Raw genomic sequence first — 16,774 nt, forward strand, 5'->3', positions numbered from 1 at the left:
TAGTGAAGAAATATGGAGAAAAAAGCAGACACAGAGCGTGGTGGGTGTGTGTGTGTGTGATCGGCAAGATAATGGAATGAAAATGGAGATCTACATTTAAAAACGGAAGGAAAATCGTGTCCATGATAGCACAAAGTGGGAAACTTGGGAGAGAAACAAATTATCACTAAAGCAACGCTTCGCGGTGATCGTGATGCTCTTGATCGACTGCTTGCTTCGTAACGATCATACCTACGTTTCCGTATACGTTGCTCTACCCTGCTGCAATCGCAGTAGCCTTTCTTGCCGTAGTCGATTCATCATCACCCATTTCTGCATCGGTATCATCCATCCAGGCCTAAACCGCAACTAGAGAAAACCCCACGTCCTGCTCGATCTGCCGATCGTTTCGTTTCGTTCCGTTCGTTTGGCCGGCCGGTCAGGGTTCCAATTATGATTCAAAACGGTTTTATTGAATGCATCGTTTTACCGGTACCCACTGGGGTGTTGGGGAGAAGATGTGCTTTCTCGGCCTCTGCGCACATGTTTGCGTGCCTGTGCAATGCTCCGAAACGCATCCGACAGAACTGTGTTCGGATGAAACATAGTAGGAGGGAATCGGTGGCCTTGGGCAGAGGAAGCAGGGGTCCCACGTACAACCCAAAGTCTTGCCAGCCGGCGGAGAGAGATTGATGAAAGTTTTTGGTTTGGAAAGAAAAACGGCTTGAAAAACGATTCGGAAAAAATGGGGCCTCCGAGTCGCGCCACTGATTGAGGCCACGGAAAAGTAGCGGGTTGGTCACTTTTCGTTGCTTACCGTGGAAAAGATAAGGAACGGAAGAGAGACGGGCTGGGAGAGAGAGAGAAAGAGAGCAACCACAGAAGGCCCCTGGCGGGAAATTTTTCGGTAAAACTTTCTCTCCACTGAGCTGTGGACGATGAAATGCTGGTGCGGCTTTTCCTCCAGACCCAAACAAGATCTCTGTTTTGCTGCTTTGATGTTTGCTGTCACACCATTTCCATCCACCCATAGAAGGGGGAAGGGAGAAAGGGGGGGAGGCATGGTTTGCAATGGCATCCGATTGAAACAGATTTCCCTTCACCCGAAATTCGTGGTCCGTTTGTTGCCTTCTGTATTACTTTTCTTTGCACCGATTTTCTATTTGTCCATTTTCTCCATCCCAACGACCCAATGCCGGGGCTCGCTCGCTCTCGCTTATTAGCCGTTCAAAAAAAAAACTCTTTCTAATTTCATCTCGTTGCTGTGGGACGCGGCCGTACTGCAACATTTTTGCCACGTTTCCGGTGTGCTGTTTAATTTTTCCGTTTTATTTCCACTTCGACGAGCTCTTCAAGGGTCGTCTCGGTCAAGGGCTTCTTTTTTTGGGGGCCAAAGTGAGTTTTTGAGGGTTGCGTTTCATGAAGATCACTGTCAAAGTCTAAAAATTCGATCACAGTTTTGTGTGCATGGGATTGTGTATTGCTGTAGCTTGCTGTGCGATGCACCACCCGTAGTGAGTACAGCGCCCCAGTACCAGTACGATATGTACCTATGGGGTTACACCACTCCAAAAATAGCATTGCGTTGGCATTCAGTTGGTAGTTTCCTTGCCTGGGGTTGCCTTTTCCAAAGCGTCTCCTGCAGATGCTGTGTGTCTGGGGAAGTGTATCTGCACGACAGATAAACCAACCTCCCGGGGAAACATTTTCCGGAATTAAAAGCAGTCCCGCCTTACGTTTCAAGGACTCTGTGCTGTGACATGCACAATTATGAAAAGCATCATATTAAATAAAACTCTTTGCTTATCGCAATGTAGTAGAAAAGAGACACTAATTTCACACTAATCCCATTTGCGTCATACTTTAGCTCCTGCAGCTATTTGGCTGGTCGGTCGGCGGTAATGGTAAACTTCCGTGAAACACATCAGCAGGGGGGACTTAGACGAGTGTCTAAACATTGCATATGTACATAGATTGGTGCCCACATGCATTATGAATCGATTTGTTTAAAAATGGAAATTGAATACCTTTCATTTTTGTTTTTGAATTGTTCACGAACTCAATACACATTGTTCTCACCACCTGAAGAAAAAGGCTAAATTTATACATTGGCCAAAAACTGCAGATACACTTAGAAATAGAAAATGATTGTGCTATTTATTGATTCATGTCTTCAATTTTTGAATTGACGCAACAAAGCGATCATTATTTTACCATAATGTGGCTATTTTTATACAAAAAACATTTTCTTTCCATTCCATTCTCTTTTTGTAAGGGTAGAAAATTTTGTATTTGTTATTTAAATTGTTTTATTTATTGTCTACATACTATGGCTATACTATTTCGGCAACAGGGGTAATTTTCAAATCAGGCACGTAGAGCGTGACCATCTAGCGTGAACTGTTTGTTGTTAAAACAGAAACACTAACCTTCGTCATCAGTAATACTACTCACCATCATTGTTCATATCACCAAACTATTTGCGAATTAGTGCAACAAAAAAATCATCAGAGTTGAATAGTTTACTTTACGCTTTTCCATTCCGTAAACCGCAAAATCAAAAAAAAGAGGAAACAAAATGTTGCCAAAATTCCATAACGTTTTCGTTTCTTCGGTACGCGGTTCCACGTGGAATTTTTTTGGTGGAAAAGCTAACACAATCTGCCATCTGATTAACCGACATTGAGCTTTTCGGAAGCGAAGTGAATGTACCGTTAAAACCAAAATTTCCACTCGCTTGTTGATCATTGTCTGTGGCTGTAGTATTTATTTCTGGTAGATTTGTGGAATGTAGTGAGGCTTTATCTCTTTGTTGTTTTGTTTTTTTTGCAAGCTCATTGAGATAATTATCAAACTTTTTAATAGACCAAGACGCTTGGCACGTTTGAAAAGCGTACAATTCGGAGAAAGAATGGAAAGTGGTGCGAGAAAAATTGCGAAAAATTATCCACATTCCACACACACACACAGCATCGAGTGGATTGTTGGCTGTTTGTACCTACCATGCGGATCGGTTGTTTGCGTGAGAATGCAATAGCAAATGATTGAATGTATTTTTGCCAAGCAAAACCCATGTGGAAAGTATGTAAAGCCTCCATCTCGTGCGCGATCGTACTGTGTTACACCTTGCGTCAATGTGTATGCAAATGCGTTAATAACCGATCAGTAATATACTTTTCTGTATTATTTTTATGAACGAATTTGTAATTTTTTCCCGTATGGGAATCATATCCAAAAATGTTTGAGGGAAATTTCATTTTGGGGTCAATAGCAAACTTCCAACTAATCAACGATGTGTATGGAACGCTTCTTGATAATTGACAGCACTAGAGTGACAGTTCGTTGAAGTGTAAAGCCATTAGTGTCGTGTCGGAGCCTTCCATTACTAACGGAAAGGTACACTATGACCTGTTGAAACACAATTTTGGCTACCCGGAGCAGTAGCCAAATACGTGCCTTCAACAAATGCGTGATGTCATGCAATGCAAATTTGTAAATATTCGTCACTCTGATCTAGGCGGGGAATGGTTTCCTTCTACCATTAGTGTCCCCACGGGTGCCCATGTATGGTGATCGATTGTTTGCTTAGCCTTGTTATTGGTATCGATTTCAGGTTTGCGAATATTTGCGGATCACGTCAGCTTCCTGTTGTTTGCAATAGACGAGTGAACGTCCTTTCATTTTTATTACTTGATTATTAGTGGCCGCAAAATTTATTGATGCTTTATTCTATCAATTCGCATTCTTTCATTCACAGATGATCCACAGAAAGTAACTGATTATTTAATAACCTTTGCCAAGGATAAAACTAGAGACAATATTACGGTGATAATAGTGTTCCTGAAAGATCCACAAACCATCATCAAGGAAACTCCCTTTATCGAAGAAATAGAGACTAACGCTAAACTACGAGCCAGCCAAAAAATGGAGATTAACGGTGCCGCCAGTAATGGTTTTCTAGGAGAGGTATGTATTTTGTGGTCGTCTAATCGAGTATCTGCTGTGTTTTAGTAGTTTATAATATTGTTTAATTGTTATGTTATTGGTTTTGTTTCACGTTCGATTAAAGAATAACGCACTCAGCATGGAAGATCATAAAACGTTCGACGACATACAAAACTTTATGGCTGAAAGTGTTATGCTGGAACCAAAGTCTGCCTCTGCCCTATGTGTCGGTCCGATGGATGATATGGGCTTCCTATCAGATGGTGGCCTCGGACCAGAGACGGACGTTGACGGTGTGCACGACAGCAAACAGCAATCGCCTAGTCCACTGTTAGAGGAGGCAGTCAAATCGTCGGACCTCGATAATGGTGACATCGAGCATGAGATCGCGAATATAGAAAGCGTAGAACAACATACCATGGACCATCACAATCCATTCGCGCAATCGCTAAATGCGCCACTAGATTTACCCAGCGATGTGGCCGTATCGAGTACCAATGACTTTGAAGAGGAAGACCCTACATCACCATCGAGCGTCAGCGCTGCCGATCCGGTTGAGCTGTCCGAGGAGCATCTGGGTGACGCAATGCCGCACGTAAACGGTAACGGCGAACATCACTATGATGAGCCCAACGAAACCGAGGACGAGCTGCTGGGTGCAACGGAAAATGAAGCTGCAGAAATCGTTCCCACCTTGAAGGCAGAACTAAACGCAGATGAAATAGTTCCACTCAAATCGATTGACGAACCGATCGTTAACGATCTGCTGGGTGGTGATTCAATCGTCGATAACAAACTGATCGATCAGCTCGATTCGTTCGGCATTCCGGAGGCGATTCGAAGACAGCTGATCGAGCAGCAGCAGGTTAGCGGTGCGGCAATGTTGCACGAACAGGACGAAGATGATGATGACGGTCAACTCATAACGGAGGAGAAGCATTCCGATTTCGCTGAAACGGATGACGGCGCTGAGAAGGAGGATCTGCACCATGAAAAGGTTTTCGACAGCGATTATGCTACTGGTGAGTAGTGAGAAAATGCTACCATTTATATTTCAGAGGTCATTTTTCCTCCAAGGATTTAATTCTTGTTCTAATGTTCCCGAAATATGCTTAACGTTTTAATTGTCCTGTACATGTTTGTCCCTGGAAAAAGACATAAGCTGGAATCAGCAATTTTCTTCGATGTAGTAGAAAAACCGGAAAACTTTGAAGCAAGAGTTATATTATTTTCCACACATTTCTCATTGTTCACTCTTTTACGAATAGTTTTTTTACTTTCAAACAAAATTGTATTTCTCTTGATTATCTCCCCATATGTGTGTTTACCCAATGCAAATGGGTTTTTAAAAGCAAAATGTCGTGTAATTTTTCGGAAACACACGAAAATTTTGCTTTAGATCACATTTGAACTATTTTAGGAACGAAATAACTCGTCCAGTACTCATCGTCTTTATGCATCAAACACTGTTGAGCCAAGTTTTGACGTTTGCGTTCTTCGGGCGACCATTATTCTAGGAGCAGGGCGATATTTATTTGCATCGGGGCGAACGAAATGCAACGCCTCGGTATTCGCTCTCATTTCGAACGCACTCTCACACGCTCTGCCTCTCTTTCACGCATCTCGCGCGTTCGCTGTATGCGATGCTCAGTTCTCGTTCAGTCAGTTTTTGTGCCAGCGACTGATGAATCATAGCAGACTGTCTCAGTTTTATTTGCCAGTGCCGTGAATATCTAAACGTTTTGTTTGTCCCATCTACCATATCTTGGTAATCAGTTGTTTGGTTTGAAACGCGGCAATAACGTAAATTGCAATAAAAAGTACACATCGTGCCTTCTAAACGCGAACGGTAACGCAACCGGTGCAAGCGGGAGACATTGTTGTACCTACGCTGCTGCCGTCATTTTGTATAATTTCGTGAGCGATCATCAAACCTCCTCACCGTGTGCTTTCTGTCTCTTTCACGCATTGTGTCAAGATCATCGCGGTGCAGACGTCAAACAGGATGATGATGCCGGTTGCTGTGAAGATTCCGAAGAAGACGAATGGGACTACGTGAAGGTGAATAACCAACAACAGCAACAGGAACAAGAATCGCAACCAGCGCATGAAAAGCTGCCGGAAAGCACACCTTCGGAAGAAATTACGCATACGTTTGAGCACAGCAACAGTTTCGCACCCGACCAAAGCGACCAGCTTCTGCAGGAAAGCGACACACAGCGAGTGCAGGAACTAGAACAACACTTCGAACGAGAGGCGAATTACAAGCAGGAAGTGGAAGCACCAACGCTGTCACGCGAAGAGGAGGCATCGAAGGAGGATCGTGAAGTGGTGGAATATCACGACGAAACGACGGCTGTGCCGAATACCAGTGAATTGGTGGTGGCGGATATTCTTGGCGACAACACGGAATCGACCGTGTCGGAGTGTACGAAAGAAGTTGATGATGTCATCAGTGGTGTTGAAACCAAGGAAGTTGTCAATTTGCTGAACGATTTCAAAGAGGTATGGCTTCGTTTTCTTCTTTTCGCCGTGTGCTTGGAGTGTGTGAATAGTGAAAAAATAGCCACGCTACGCATCATTCTTTGCATTGCTTGTGCAGTTTAGTTTGTGCGTACTGTGTTGATGTGTTTGTCTGTGAAATGGTGTAACAGTCCAATGTAGTGTGTACTGCATACAAATCATAATTAATGTTTCGTTTTTGTTTGTTCCAGGACGTTTCATTGCCTACTACAACGGACCAATTGTTTGAAACCAATTGCCTAAACGAAGAAAACATTGAACCAGCAGCACCTTACGTTCCCAGTGATAGCGTGAACATGGAGGCTAGCATGTACGGTGGATCAGTTGCCGAGCAACAACCACTTTCGCCGGAATCTCCGATCGACAATTTCCCGGCACAACAACAGCAGCAGCAGCAGCAACAATATATCCACGAGAAGGATCTATTCGGTTCTGATATGGACGATACAATGAGTCCGACTGCCGATGGTGAAGATTTAAAAGAGAAGCACCTGTACGAAACCGAAGAAAAATCGATGAACGTGCAGCAGCAGGATGGTGGCGGCAGTGGAGACTATGGTTGGCAGTTGAATCCGGATGCAAAGGAATTTGTCCCGGTAACCGGATCGATTGCTGGTGAGATGAATGCAAAGCTGCACGAAAACATCAAACTGCGCGATGACGCAATCGTTTCACAAAGTCCCCGCAAGGGTACGATGTCGTCGATGGAAGATCTGGACGTTCCGGCCGAAACGGTGTTCCAAACGGAGATGGACAAGCGGCCCCATGAGTTTGAAGTGTACGGAGAAGACAATGGAGAAAACACTGCCGATGACAGTGCCGGTGAGCCTCATTTACGATCGCCGATGGCGGTACATCCGTTCGATCTAACCCAATTCAGTGAGCAAACGGTTGTGGAGCAAATACAATCTTCAAACATTGCTGACATAACGAATGGTGAATACGTTTCGCATGACAGTGCTGACGATGTTCTACACACCGGTGCCAATTCAAACGGCGCACAGTACGCAACGGATGAGATGGAATTGTTAAACAAGGTGCAGGAACTTCCCATGACCGACGAAGAGCCGTTGAACGAAGTCGACCCAGAAGCTGCTCATACAAACGGTAGCGCTAAGGAAGAACTTTACGTGGAGCACAAAGATACAATGGATGTTTCGGGTGGCGCTGCGGAGGTGGACGACATGATGTATCACGGCTATACCAATCCAATTCCCTCGGATGAGGTGCCGAAAAGTATGGTCTCGGATATATCGCAAAGTCCAGAATTCAAGATGCTGCAATCTTCGATTGAGCATTTAACTTCGGCGAAGAGCTCGGAAAGCAATTTTGACGGCCAGGAGGAACATGAATCAACGAATTTATACAAAGAATCATCTGCTTTGCAAGCATCCGTTTATGATCCGGAGCCGGAGCTTGTTTCCATTCAAGCTCCAACAGCTGTTGAGCAACTAGCTAGCAACGAACAAGCGCTGCAGGCATCGCAAGGTTGTGCTGATCTTTTGGGCATGTCTGAGCCAGTGGTAGATCCTCTACCGTCTGTACCAACAACAACCGTCACAGAGGAGAAACGTGATGAAGTCGTAGAAACGAAGGTAGCGGAAGTGGAAAAAGCTTCTGAAGATGTTGCAGCTACTGTCGCTGCAGCCACGGTTGCCACAGTGGCAGTAGCAGCAGCAGCAGTCACGGCTACTGTAACAAGCAAGTCTACTAAGCCAAAGGCATCGACAACGGCTCCTGCGACCAAGAAACCAACTTCTAGTGTATCCGCAAAACCATCCTCTGCTGCGTCCAAAGACAGTGCTACCAAGACCGCTTCTCGTGTTGGTAGCAGCAGTAGCACAGTTGGAGCAGCACGTAAAACGCCAGTCGGTGTTACCGATGCTAAGAAAGCAGCTACGACGACCACGGCAGCAAAGACGACCGCAACATCAGCGGCAATGAATGGTGTAAAGGAACGACCCGCAAGTGCTGCATCCAGCAAACCATCGTTGGCAGCCAAGAAACCGATCGGCGATGCGGCAAAAACTGCCACATCAAAGACAACGTCCGCGACTTCGTCGGTAGCGGCCGCCCGAACAAAGGTGACTTCCGCCACTTCATCCAGCACAACGAAAACGGCCAGTGCAAGTTCGGCTACCAGGTAAGTAAAGCTCAGGCTAAAAAACATTAAACTATACGAATGGTTTTTAACGCTTTTTATCATCTCACAGAACTGCCGCATCTAAATCGGTTACATCCTCAAGCACCACCACCAGTGCCGCAACAGGAAAAACAAACTCCCGTCTGTCGACCACTGCAACGACACGCACAGTCACCTCGCGACCCTCGAGCGCCGTATCGAGTGCCTCAGTTCCTTCGAAAACGACAACCACAACGACCACCACTGCAAAGCGAACCGTCGCCGCAAAGGTACTAGCGATTTATTCATAACTCAACGTAATCATTCATTCTAAAACGGAGGGTTTTTCGACTTTCAGAGTTCACTAACCAACGGTACTACCACGACTGATGGAACGTCCACAAAATCCACCAAGACAACCACCACCACCACAGGTAGCACAGCTCCGCGGACGGGAACTACCGCCACCAGAAGTTTGGCAGCCAAACCGACCAGCACCACAGTAGCCGCAAAGAAAGCGCTGGACGTTAAAACTACGGCAGCGACGAAGACATCGTCCACCACCGCATCGGCGACAGGTAAAACGACAACAATGCGCACCTCACTGGCTCCTACCAAAGCCACTGCAACCTCACCGACGGTTCGAAAGCTCCAGCAAAATGGTGTACCGGCGAAGAAATCCACTACCGCCGTTTCGCCAGCGCCCGGTGTAAAGAAACCGGCACCGATTCAGAAGCCACAGCCACCGAAAGTGCCGGCTCCCTCCGAACAGCAGGCGCCCGAAACAACGACGGCGGTCATCGCCGAAACGAACGGTACTGGCAATAATGAATCGGTGGACGTCGTACAAGCTTCCTCTCCGCCGGAACAACAACCCGCTGACCAATTGCTCGTACCAATACCGCAAGCAATGTGATGTCACTAAGTGCGAAGGAAGCGCGACTCTCTGCGATTGAAAAGGGAGTATAGTTATTCGATGGTCGTTTAAAAACCCATAAACGCATATTCCTATTGTTTAACCGTGTTTAAGTTTAGTGAGGATGGCACGTTTAAAGAGCAAAACATTTGATGAGAAGCAGAAGCAAAACCAATCTCTGGCAATTTTATATTATCATCACCAAAAACAAGGGGACAAAAGGAAACAAAAACACATACACTACTCTTAAATTATCCACATCAAGGAAACCATTATTGTCGAGCAAATATCGTACTTTACAAAAGAAGATAAAAAGAAGCTTAAAACCCTGCATGAGAAGACGAACTTTTGGGTAGATGCATATTTAAGTCCTGTTCTCACATCGTAATGCACCCCAATTTTTCAGTTTTGAATAATCATTTAGACACATTCATGTACCAGCACAGCAAATAAGCATCCCTTGACCTATTGACCAATGGTAAATACATTCGTTGCACACTACCAATCATTGGCATTGGATGGTTTTGCAACGTGTGTGGAAATGTGTGCAACGTGTGTGGAAATGTGTGGGCCAGTGATATATTCACGAGACGAAGATAAAAAACCGTAGAAATCGCTACAAATCGAACAATGCATGCAAACCAAGGGATAGAAATCGAATCGGCGGTTCGAAACGAAAAGCAGAAAGCTCTAGCAAGCAACGATAACACACATCTCCGAAGTTCCCTTCGATATAATTATTTAGCCACTACTACTGGATTAGCGAATAGGGTGTGTATCTTTTTTTTATGCCAAGCATGATGATTAGTAGGTTATATATTACGTTTCAATCCTTGTGCGATGCCCGTCACGGGAACGCTTTTTCTTCGCTATGACATGCGTGCAAAGTGGTGGGAGAGTGAGAAAGGAAACGGAAGGAGGCAAGTGAAGCCAAGCGGGGCACATCAACAATATTCAGTTAGCTGTGTGCAGGCGCCCTGCGTACATTAATCTCTAGCAATAACATGTGTCACACAAACACAGATACAGTATCGAAAATGAAAATGCGTGGAAAACAGTATGTAGTAAAGGCGGTAACGGCGGAGAGTAGACTCGTCCATGCATCAAAAGTGGAGACGATCATTGGCAAACATTTAATCGCAATTCCTTTTCGCTCTACGCTTGCTTTTTTTGGTGTCTTTGTAGGCTCTGCTACACTATAGTTTGGTTTTTTGTTTTTAGTTTATCCATCTTTTTAATCTCTGTTCTCGTGTGCAGTATGTAGCTTTTCTTCGTTGTTTTTGTTTCAGCAAAAAAAATGTTTTATATAGCTCAGCGGCCGTTATATGGCCTACTTCTCGTGTTCTGTGTAAACTTGTTTTGTTACTATTCATCCATTTTTTTTTGCGCGCGCCACTCTCTCGTTCTCGCCCTCGCCTATCTTTTGCCTTTTGATTATCGCTTTAAACCGAATATGGTAACGTTTATTAATAATTGGTAGGAAAAATAAAACAAAAGTTTGTGAACGATGTTGAAGGGATAGTACAGCAAATTGTGAAAGTGTTTGTGCACAAACCAACAAGCGGATAGGGGCCAGAGCCTAGTAATGTGCGCTAGCATAACTAACGCGTCCGCCGCGTGGAGCCGTGAAAATGATCGAATATTTTAACCCAGCAAATTCCCATAGCGTTTAGTAGTGTTTAAATTGAATAGCGCCCCGTAACCCGTTTACTGTCAGTAGCCTCTGTCCCATTGTGGGTATCGTAAATAGTAGACACACACTATAATATACACACAAAATGAAAGGATAATTTAACGTGTTTTGCTCCCGATAAATTCCCGGGCAAGGTGTGTCTGTGCGTGTGCACAAGGCGACATTATTCTGTAGCCTTTGGAAAGTAGCGTATTTTGTTCAATTTTGGAGCTTAATTCACAAAAGCAAGGATAGCAAAAATAACGCAAAACTGAACTGAAATGAAAGTAATTCTAACACTAAAGGACAGGAAACAGTGCAGTAGAATTGAAATACAGAAAGGCAGTAGAATCTGGTGAAGAGAATGTACGCAACACCTACTCTAGCGCATATAAATGGAATTACTACTACTACTATTACTACTACTACTACTACTACTCGAAATGGTGAAACGTAACCTAATAAGAATATATCCTTAAAGCGTAAACAACGTTCGGAACAGATGAGATAATCAAAAGAATGAACATTTACATCATACTCTATTATACATGCAATGTGGAGGAAGAACCGGCGAAAACAAGAAGTAAAAACACACCCATAAACACCAGCATAAGAAAAATTGAAACGAATTTCGCGATGGATGAATGTGTGCTGTCCGTAATACTATTTCAAACAAGAAGCAGCTGCACTAGCAACAACAGAATACGAACAAAAGCAAAAGGACAAGCACATATAAACAACAACGGTGAAACAAGTGAGGAAAAATCTCCACACACACATCCCACATAACGGGGAGAAACGTCGAAACCGACTAGTGGTTCGATATTTTCCCGTTGTTTGTGTGTGTGCGATCAAATACACACTATTTCATAATATTTTATATATTTATAACACAATTTGTATCTGTTTAACCGATTGCGCAATTAAAAAGGCAAAATAAAAGGATAGAAAAAAAAACCAAATTCACGTACGCTTACCCGATTGATCGTGTTTCGTCGAGTTGTGGTCGCCATTGGGCATGTGTAGCATGTGAAATGCTCCATCGTTTCAAAAATCAACTCGCCTGAGTCTTCCGGATCTATTTCGGACTATTGGAGAGCTCGCTTGATCTAAGGATTGCTTAGAATCTCATCTTATCGCCATCACCGCTTTCTTTTCGTTGATATCCTCATTTAATGAAACATGTCTGTTACCAAGAAAACATCCAACAAGATTACTCACTCCTTATTTCCTATCTGTCAACCAGCTGTCTAGTCAATTCCTTGGTGAAATTTTCCACGAAAATTACTAGAAAATAACGAATTCTGAATGGGAATTACCGTCACTTCCTTTCATAGATAAACTATTGGTAACAGAAATGTTGAAAATATTTCTTTCTGGAGGAAAATTACGGATTGCATGGAAGGTTTTTAGTCTCTTGCTTCCGGTCATCATGGGATTCCTTCATATGACAAGATCACACGCACGTGACCACGAAAACCCCGGTGTGTTGCTTTTGTTCATTCTAGGTTTTTATTCACAATCACTGTTTAGTAGTGTAAGCCAGCTAATCTATCAGTAATGCTGAATAAACTATCATGAAACGACGATCAACTATATCTACAACGCTCTTTTTTTTGGTGAGTTGTTTGTTGTTTTGCTTTTTTTCTGGGGAGGAGTTGTAAGTTGTTTTTTGATTTTTGAACGGGAGAGTTTCTTTTGTCAACTTCCTTTAAAGTCACTTCTCTTTTTTCTCAGCCCTTCCCTTCAATTGCACTAAATAGATTTTGTTTGCTTACGGCACGGGATAAAGACGGGAGTTGGGAAGAGAGGATGAATGATTTCAGTTTCATCTTCCGTTCCCCCCCACACCCCTTCCCGGTATAAGAGAGTTAGCGTTCAACTTCCACCTCCCTTCTCTTCCCGACCCCTCCTCCTCCCACTCTTCCTCCTCCTCCTATTCTTCCCTTCCTCATCCATCCCCAACTCCAACCAACCGTGGATGTATAGCTGATTTTTAATTGTTTAGTTAGTTTGTGTTGTTTCTGCTAAAGAGCTGCTGTATCACTGCAAACATAATTGCGCTTCTGCTGCTGTTCGCGGATCTACGAAGAAAGTAATGTTTCTTTTGTTACCATTTTTACCACTGCAATTACACACTACGGACTTAAATAGGAAAAATTCGAATAAGACGCGACACATAAATGAAGAACGCAACAACTAAACTTTCACCGTCCGCCATTTTTCTTTTAATGCGCATTGTTGATTTTTTTTTCATTCTAATCTTGTCCCAAACCCCGCTGCTTTCGCGTCGTTCCTTTGCATTGCCTACTACTTATTGTAATTACTACTAAACCGGTACCCCTTTCCCACGACTGTTGTAGAGTTCTAGTTTGTTGTTGAACGGTTTTGCTCCCTCGTCGTTGAGCGGGCAGGGTTTTTCGCCCCACCCCTTTAATGCATGAAATTCAACACTTTCTTTTGATTTGATTTTATGTTGCGCTGTTTCGCAGAGAATGCGTGCTTATAGTACGCGCACGCACTGGCTCTTTTGTGTGTGTGCGTGTATTTTTGTTCCTGTTCATCCTCTTTCCTATCTGTTTTAGCTTAGGTTAGCGGCTTCTCTTTCACTAACTTTTTTGCTGTGAAGAGGTTAGTTGTTTTGATTTGCTTTATAATTCGTTTTTGCCTACAGTGGTTTCGCTTCTTCCTTTACACCCACAAACACACACAGCTTGTTATGCTTACCCGTGTACCCCCGTGTTTCCCACACTTCCCCCTTCCCCTGTTTCGAGTTGGTTTCCTCCGCTTCCGGTCGGTACAAGTGCCACATACAGACAGCAACGGAAAAGGTGAACACCGTCCCAGTTCCTGCTGCTTTCCGTGGCATTGGCACCGCAATTTACATTCCTACCCACGTGTATGTATATATATAATATCATGTCGCTGTGTTTCTTTGTGTGAGTGTGTTTGTTTAATTGTTGTATTTGTTTAGTGTTTGTAAATCTCTACTTAATTACGAAGTTCTCTTTCCTGCGCCTAAGGCCCCTTCTAATTCCTCTTGTTAATTGTTCTTACCCTTCAACACTTCCACCTGTGGCAGCTTCCCCCCAACCCCTTTCCCTATCCTTAACCCACCCTTAACACACAAGGTAAATAAAGGTTTTTGTTTTGTTTCTCTCTGGTATTGTTCTAACGTTCCCCATACATCCCCTTTTGTCGCCTGTTTCATCCTTACGGGTGCGCAATTGCGCTGTGCTATATTACTTTCTTTGTGCCATTTTTTTCCTAGTTTTCCCCCCTTTTTCCCCACCCTACAGTTCCCAGTACGGCCGTGTTTTGCTGGCTCGCTTAAAAAAAAGAAGAGAAACAAACCTAAAGCACGCCCAACATCAAAGCGGCAAGCGTCGTCCTGTCCCTGTTTTCCTGGGGACGTTCTCTTCCCTACCCCTTTGAACAAGAAGAGCTTTGCTCACAGTAGGTTATGTTGTGCTGGTGCAGTCCTGAGTATACTACCGATGAGTGCAGGAAACGAAGGATTTAGCTATGGTTTCACCTCTTTCACCTTCTCTCGTTGTTTGCTGCTGCTTTGTGTTGTTTTGCAATGTGCTTTTGTAATTGTAGCGCTGTGTTTTTCCCTGTTTTTTTGTCACTACTTCAACAACAATAACACGCTGTGCCGTTCGCTTTGCCGTTTTACGCATGCTTTCCCCACTGGTGCGATCACTACTACCAACTATATCGCCAAAGAAACTAAAGAAGAGTGTAATGGCGCTACGCTGATCTACTTCCATTCCCGCAAGTATAATTTATTTATGCGCGTGTTTGTTGTGTATATTCTTATACGCCTATATGTATATATATGTATGTATATACTTTGTCAGATTTCATTCTACAAGCTTTACCCTAACCCGAAGAAGAAAAACTAAGATCGACAACAAAACCACTACGAGTATTGCACCACAAACGTAACGCAACGCGTCCTTGCCGTGTTCGTCCCTAAGCGCGCGCGCGCGCGTTTGTGTGTGTGATGTGATCGGTACTAGATCAATGGTTGTTTGTGTGTTTGTTACGTCTGTTGCTCGCTACACTTATGCACTAAAAGAGTAGATGCCATTATTTCATTGCTTGATTTGATCATTGTGTCTGTGTGTGTTTCTTTTTCTTTTGGTTTTGCTTCGTCGCTTATCCTTGATCGTCCGTCATGATACTCGTGATGATCACCGCCATCATCATTGCGATCATGAGCGGTTGCCCGGGGCGCATTTACGTAGACGTGCATCCACCCCGGTATCCCAGCGGTCTGTACGCTTCACGCGAAAACCGGGATGTGACACCGCATGTAAAAGGCCGCTTACGGACTGCAGCCCTCAAAAAGGGCCCTAAACTCGCCGCTCTTCGGTCGGGGTAAGCTCATCTTCAAGCTTTGATTGAGCTCGTTCAAGCTGGATTGCGATGTGCCCTTCTTCATGCTACCATTACCGTCACTGGAGAGAAAAAAAGAAAAGGGAAAAAAGATGGTGAATTAACCTGTCTGTACTGTACACACCAACACCACTTTGGAACCTGTTGGCCTTACCTTAAATTATCTACATTATCAGCTTCAGCAGCTAAAGCATTCACTACAGCACTAATTTGATTGGTTTCCGTATTGCCCGATTCCGATTCCTCCTTCTGTGCCATAATGTTGGGATTTTTGCCAATCTTGTTTAACCTGCAAACGCATTCCAACGGTAATATTACAGAGAGATCTTGCAAAAAAGACACGACTTGCCACACAGGCACTTACCGTTCCGCGGCCACCGTTTCCATCGTTTTGCGCATCAGTGGGTATTGGTCCAGTACCGCATTGAAGTGATCAACGCTGAGAGAAAATAAATTGCAATAGGTTTCGGCACGAACGCTGGCGACTCTTCTGGCATTTGTTAGCAGACAGATTTCTCCGAAGTATGATCCATCCGACAGTGATGTAGCGACCTTAGAATGGAAATTGCCAATGTATACAGTAGAGATGAGAATAACAACTCTTTTTAGTGAGTCAACTCAGAGTGAATAAGTCGTTAGTAGCAGTCAACTCGTTTAACGACTCATTTCGGAGTCATAAACAAACCCCGGCATTAACGTATAAGTTAAGATTCGGTCATTTTACTCACTCATGAGTGTAAGCATGTAGCATGTAGCAAAAAAATAAATCACAGGAGCGATTCCTGCGATACAGCTACCTCTTTTTCCCGTGAGCTGTGCGGGAGCGCGCACAATAAGATAACCGGAGCGATTGAAATACCTATTTCGCTCTTGACCCACTCGCTATAGCCTTAGGAAATTTTCAAATTTTTTGATTTTTTTTTTTAATTTCAAGCATTATTTGAGTGAAAAGAAACTTATTGCAACAATTTCGCCTTAAAATAAAACAAATTTTAAAATTTTGCTAAATTGCTCAAAAAATTGGCAAGGGGTAAGCCTTATGAAATTCTCGAGTTAAATTTTTTTTTTTTAATTTTTTTCTGATTTTTTATTATTTTTTTCATTTAAAGCATTATTTGAGTGAAAAGAAACTTATTGCAACAAATTCGCCTTAAAATAAATCAATTTTTAAAATTTTGCTAAATTGCTCAAAAAAAATGGCAAGGGGTAAGCC

At 43.5% G+C, this 16,774-nt stretch overlaps 2 protein-coding genes across 6 annotated transcripts in view; one reads left to right on the plus strand and one right to left on the minus strand.

Annotated features, from left to right (window-relative positions):
- Positions 1-12,119, plus strand: part of LOC125764664 (serine-rich adhesin for platelets-like) — a 37,151-nt gene extending 25,032 nt beyond the window's left edge. The window contains exons 7-12 of the mRNA XM_049429106.1: positions 3,737-3,945; positions 4,049-4,946; positions 5,903-6,429; positions 6,639-8,590; positions 8,661-8,859; positions 8,928-12,119. Coding sequence (XP_049285063.1) covers positions 3,737-3,945; positions 4,049-4,946; positions 5,903-6,429; positions 6,639-8,590; positions 8,661-8,859; positions 8,928-9,485 — 4,343 coding nt within the window. The 3' untranslated portion in view covers positions 9,486-12,119. The remainder of the gene's footprint in view (positions 1-3,736; positions 3,946-4,048; positions 4,947-5,902; positions 6,430-6,638; positions 8,591-8,660; positions 8,860-8,927) is intronic.
- Positions 12,120-12,646: 527 nt separating this feature from the next.
- The window catches only part of LOC125764672 (uncharacterized), a 35,782-nt gene continuing 31,654 nt past the window's right edge, over positions 12,647-16,774 (minus strand). For all 5 annotated transcript variants that reach the window (XM_049429135.1, XM_049429138.1, XM_049429136.1 and 2 more), the window contains 3 exons: positions 15,926-16,113; positions 15,716-15,850; positions 12,647-15,623 (listed from right to left, as the gene is read on the minus strand). In XM_049429135.1, the coding sequence (XP_049285092.1) occupies positions 15,491-15,623; positions 15,716-15,850; positions 15,926-16,113 (456 nt within the window). In that variant the 3' untranslated portion in view covers positions 12,647-15,490. The remainder of the gene's footprint in view (positions 15,624-15,715; positions 15,851-15,925; positions 16,114-16,774) is intronic.

Source organism: Anopheles funestus, chromosome 2RL (genome assembly GCF_943734845.2).
Source record: "Anopheles funestus chromosome 2RL, idAnoFuneDA-416_04, whole genome shotgun sequence".
NCBI classification, from domain to species: Eukaryota; Metazoa; Arthropoda; class Insecta; order Diptera; family Culicidae; genus Anopheles; species Anopheles funestus.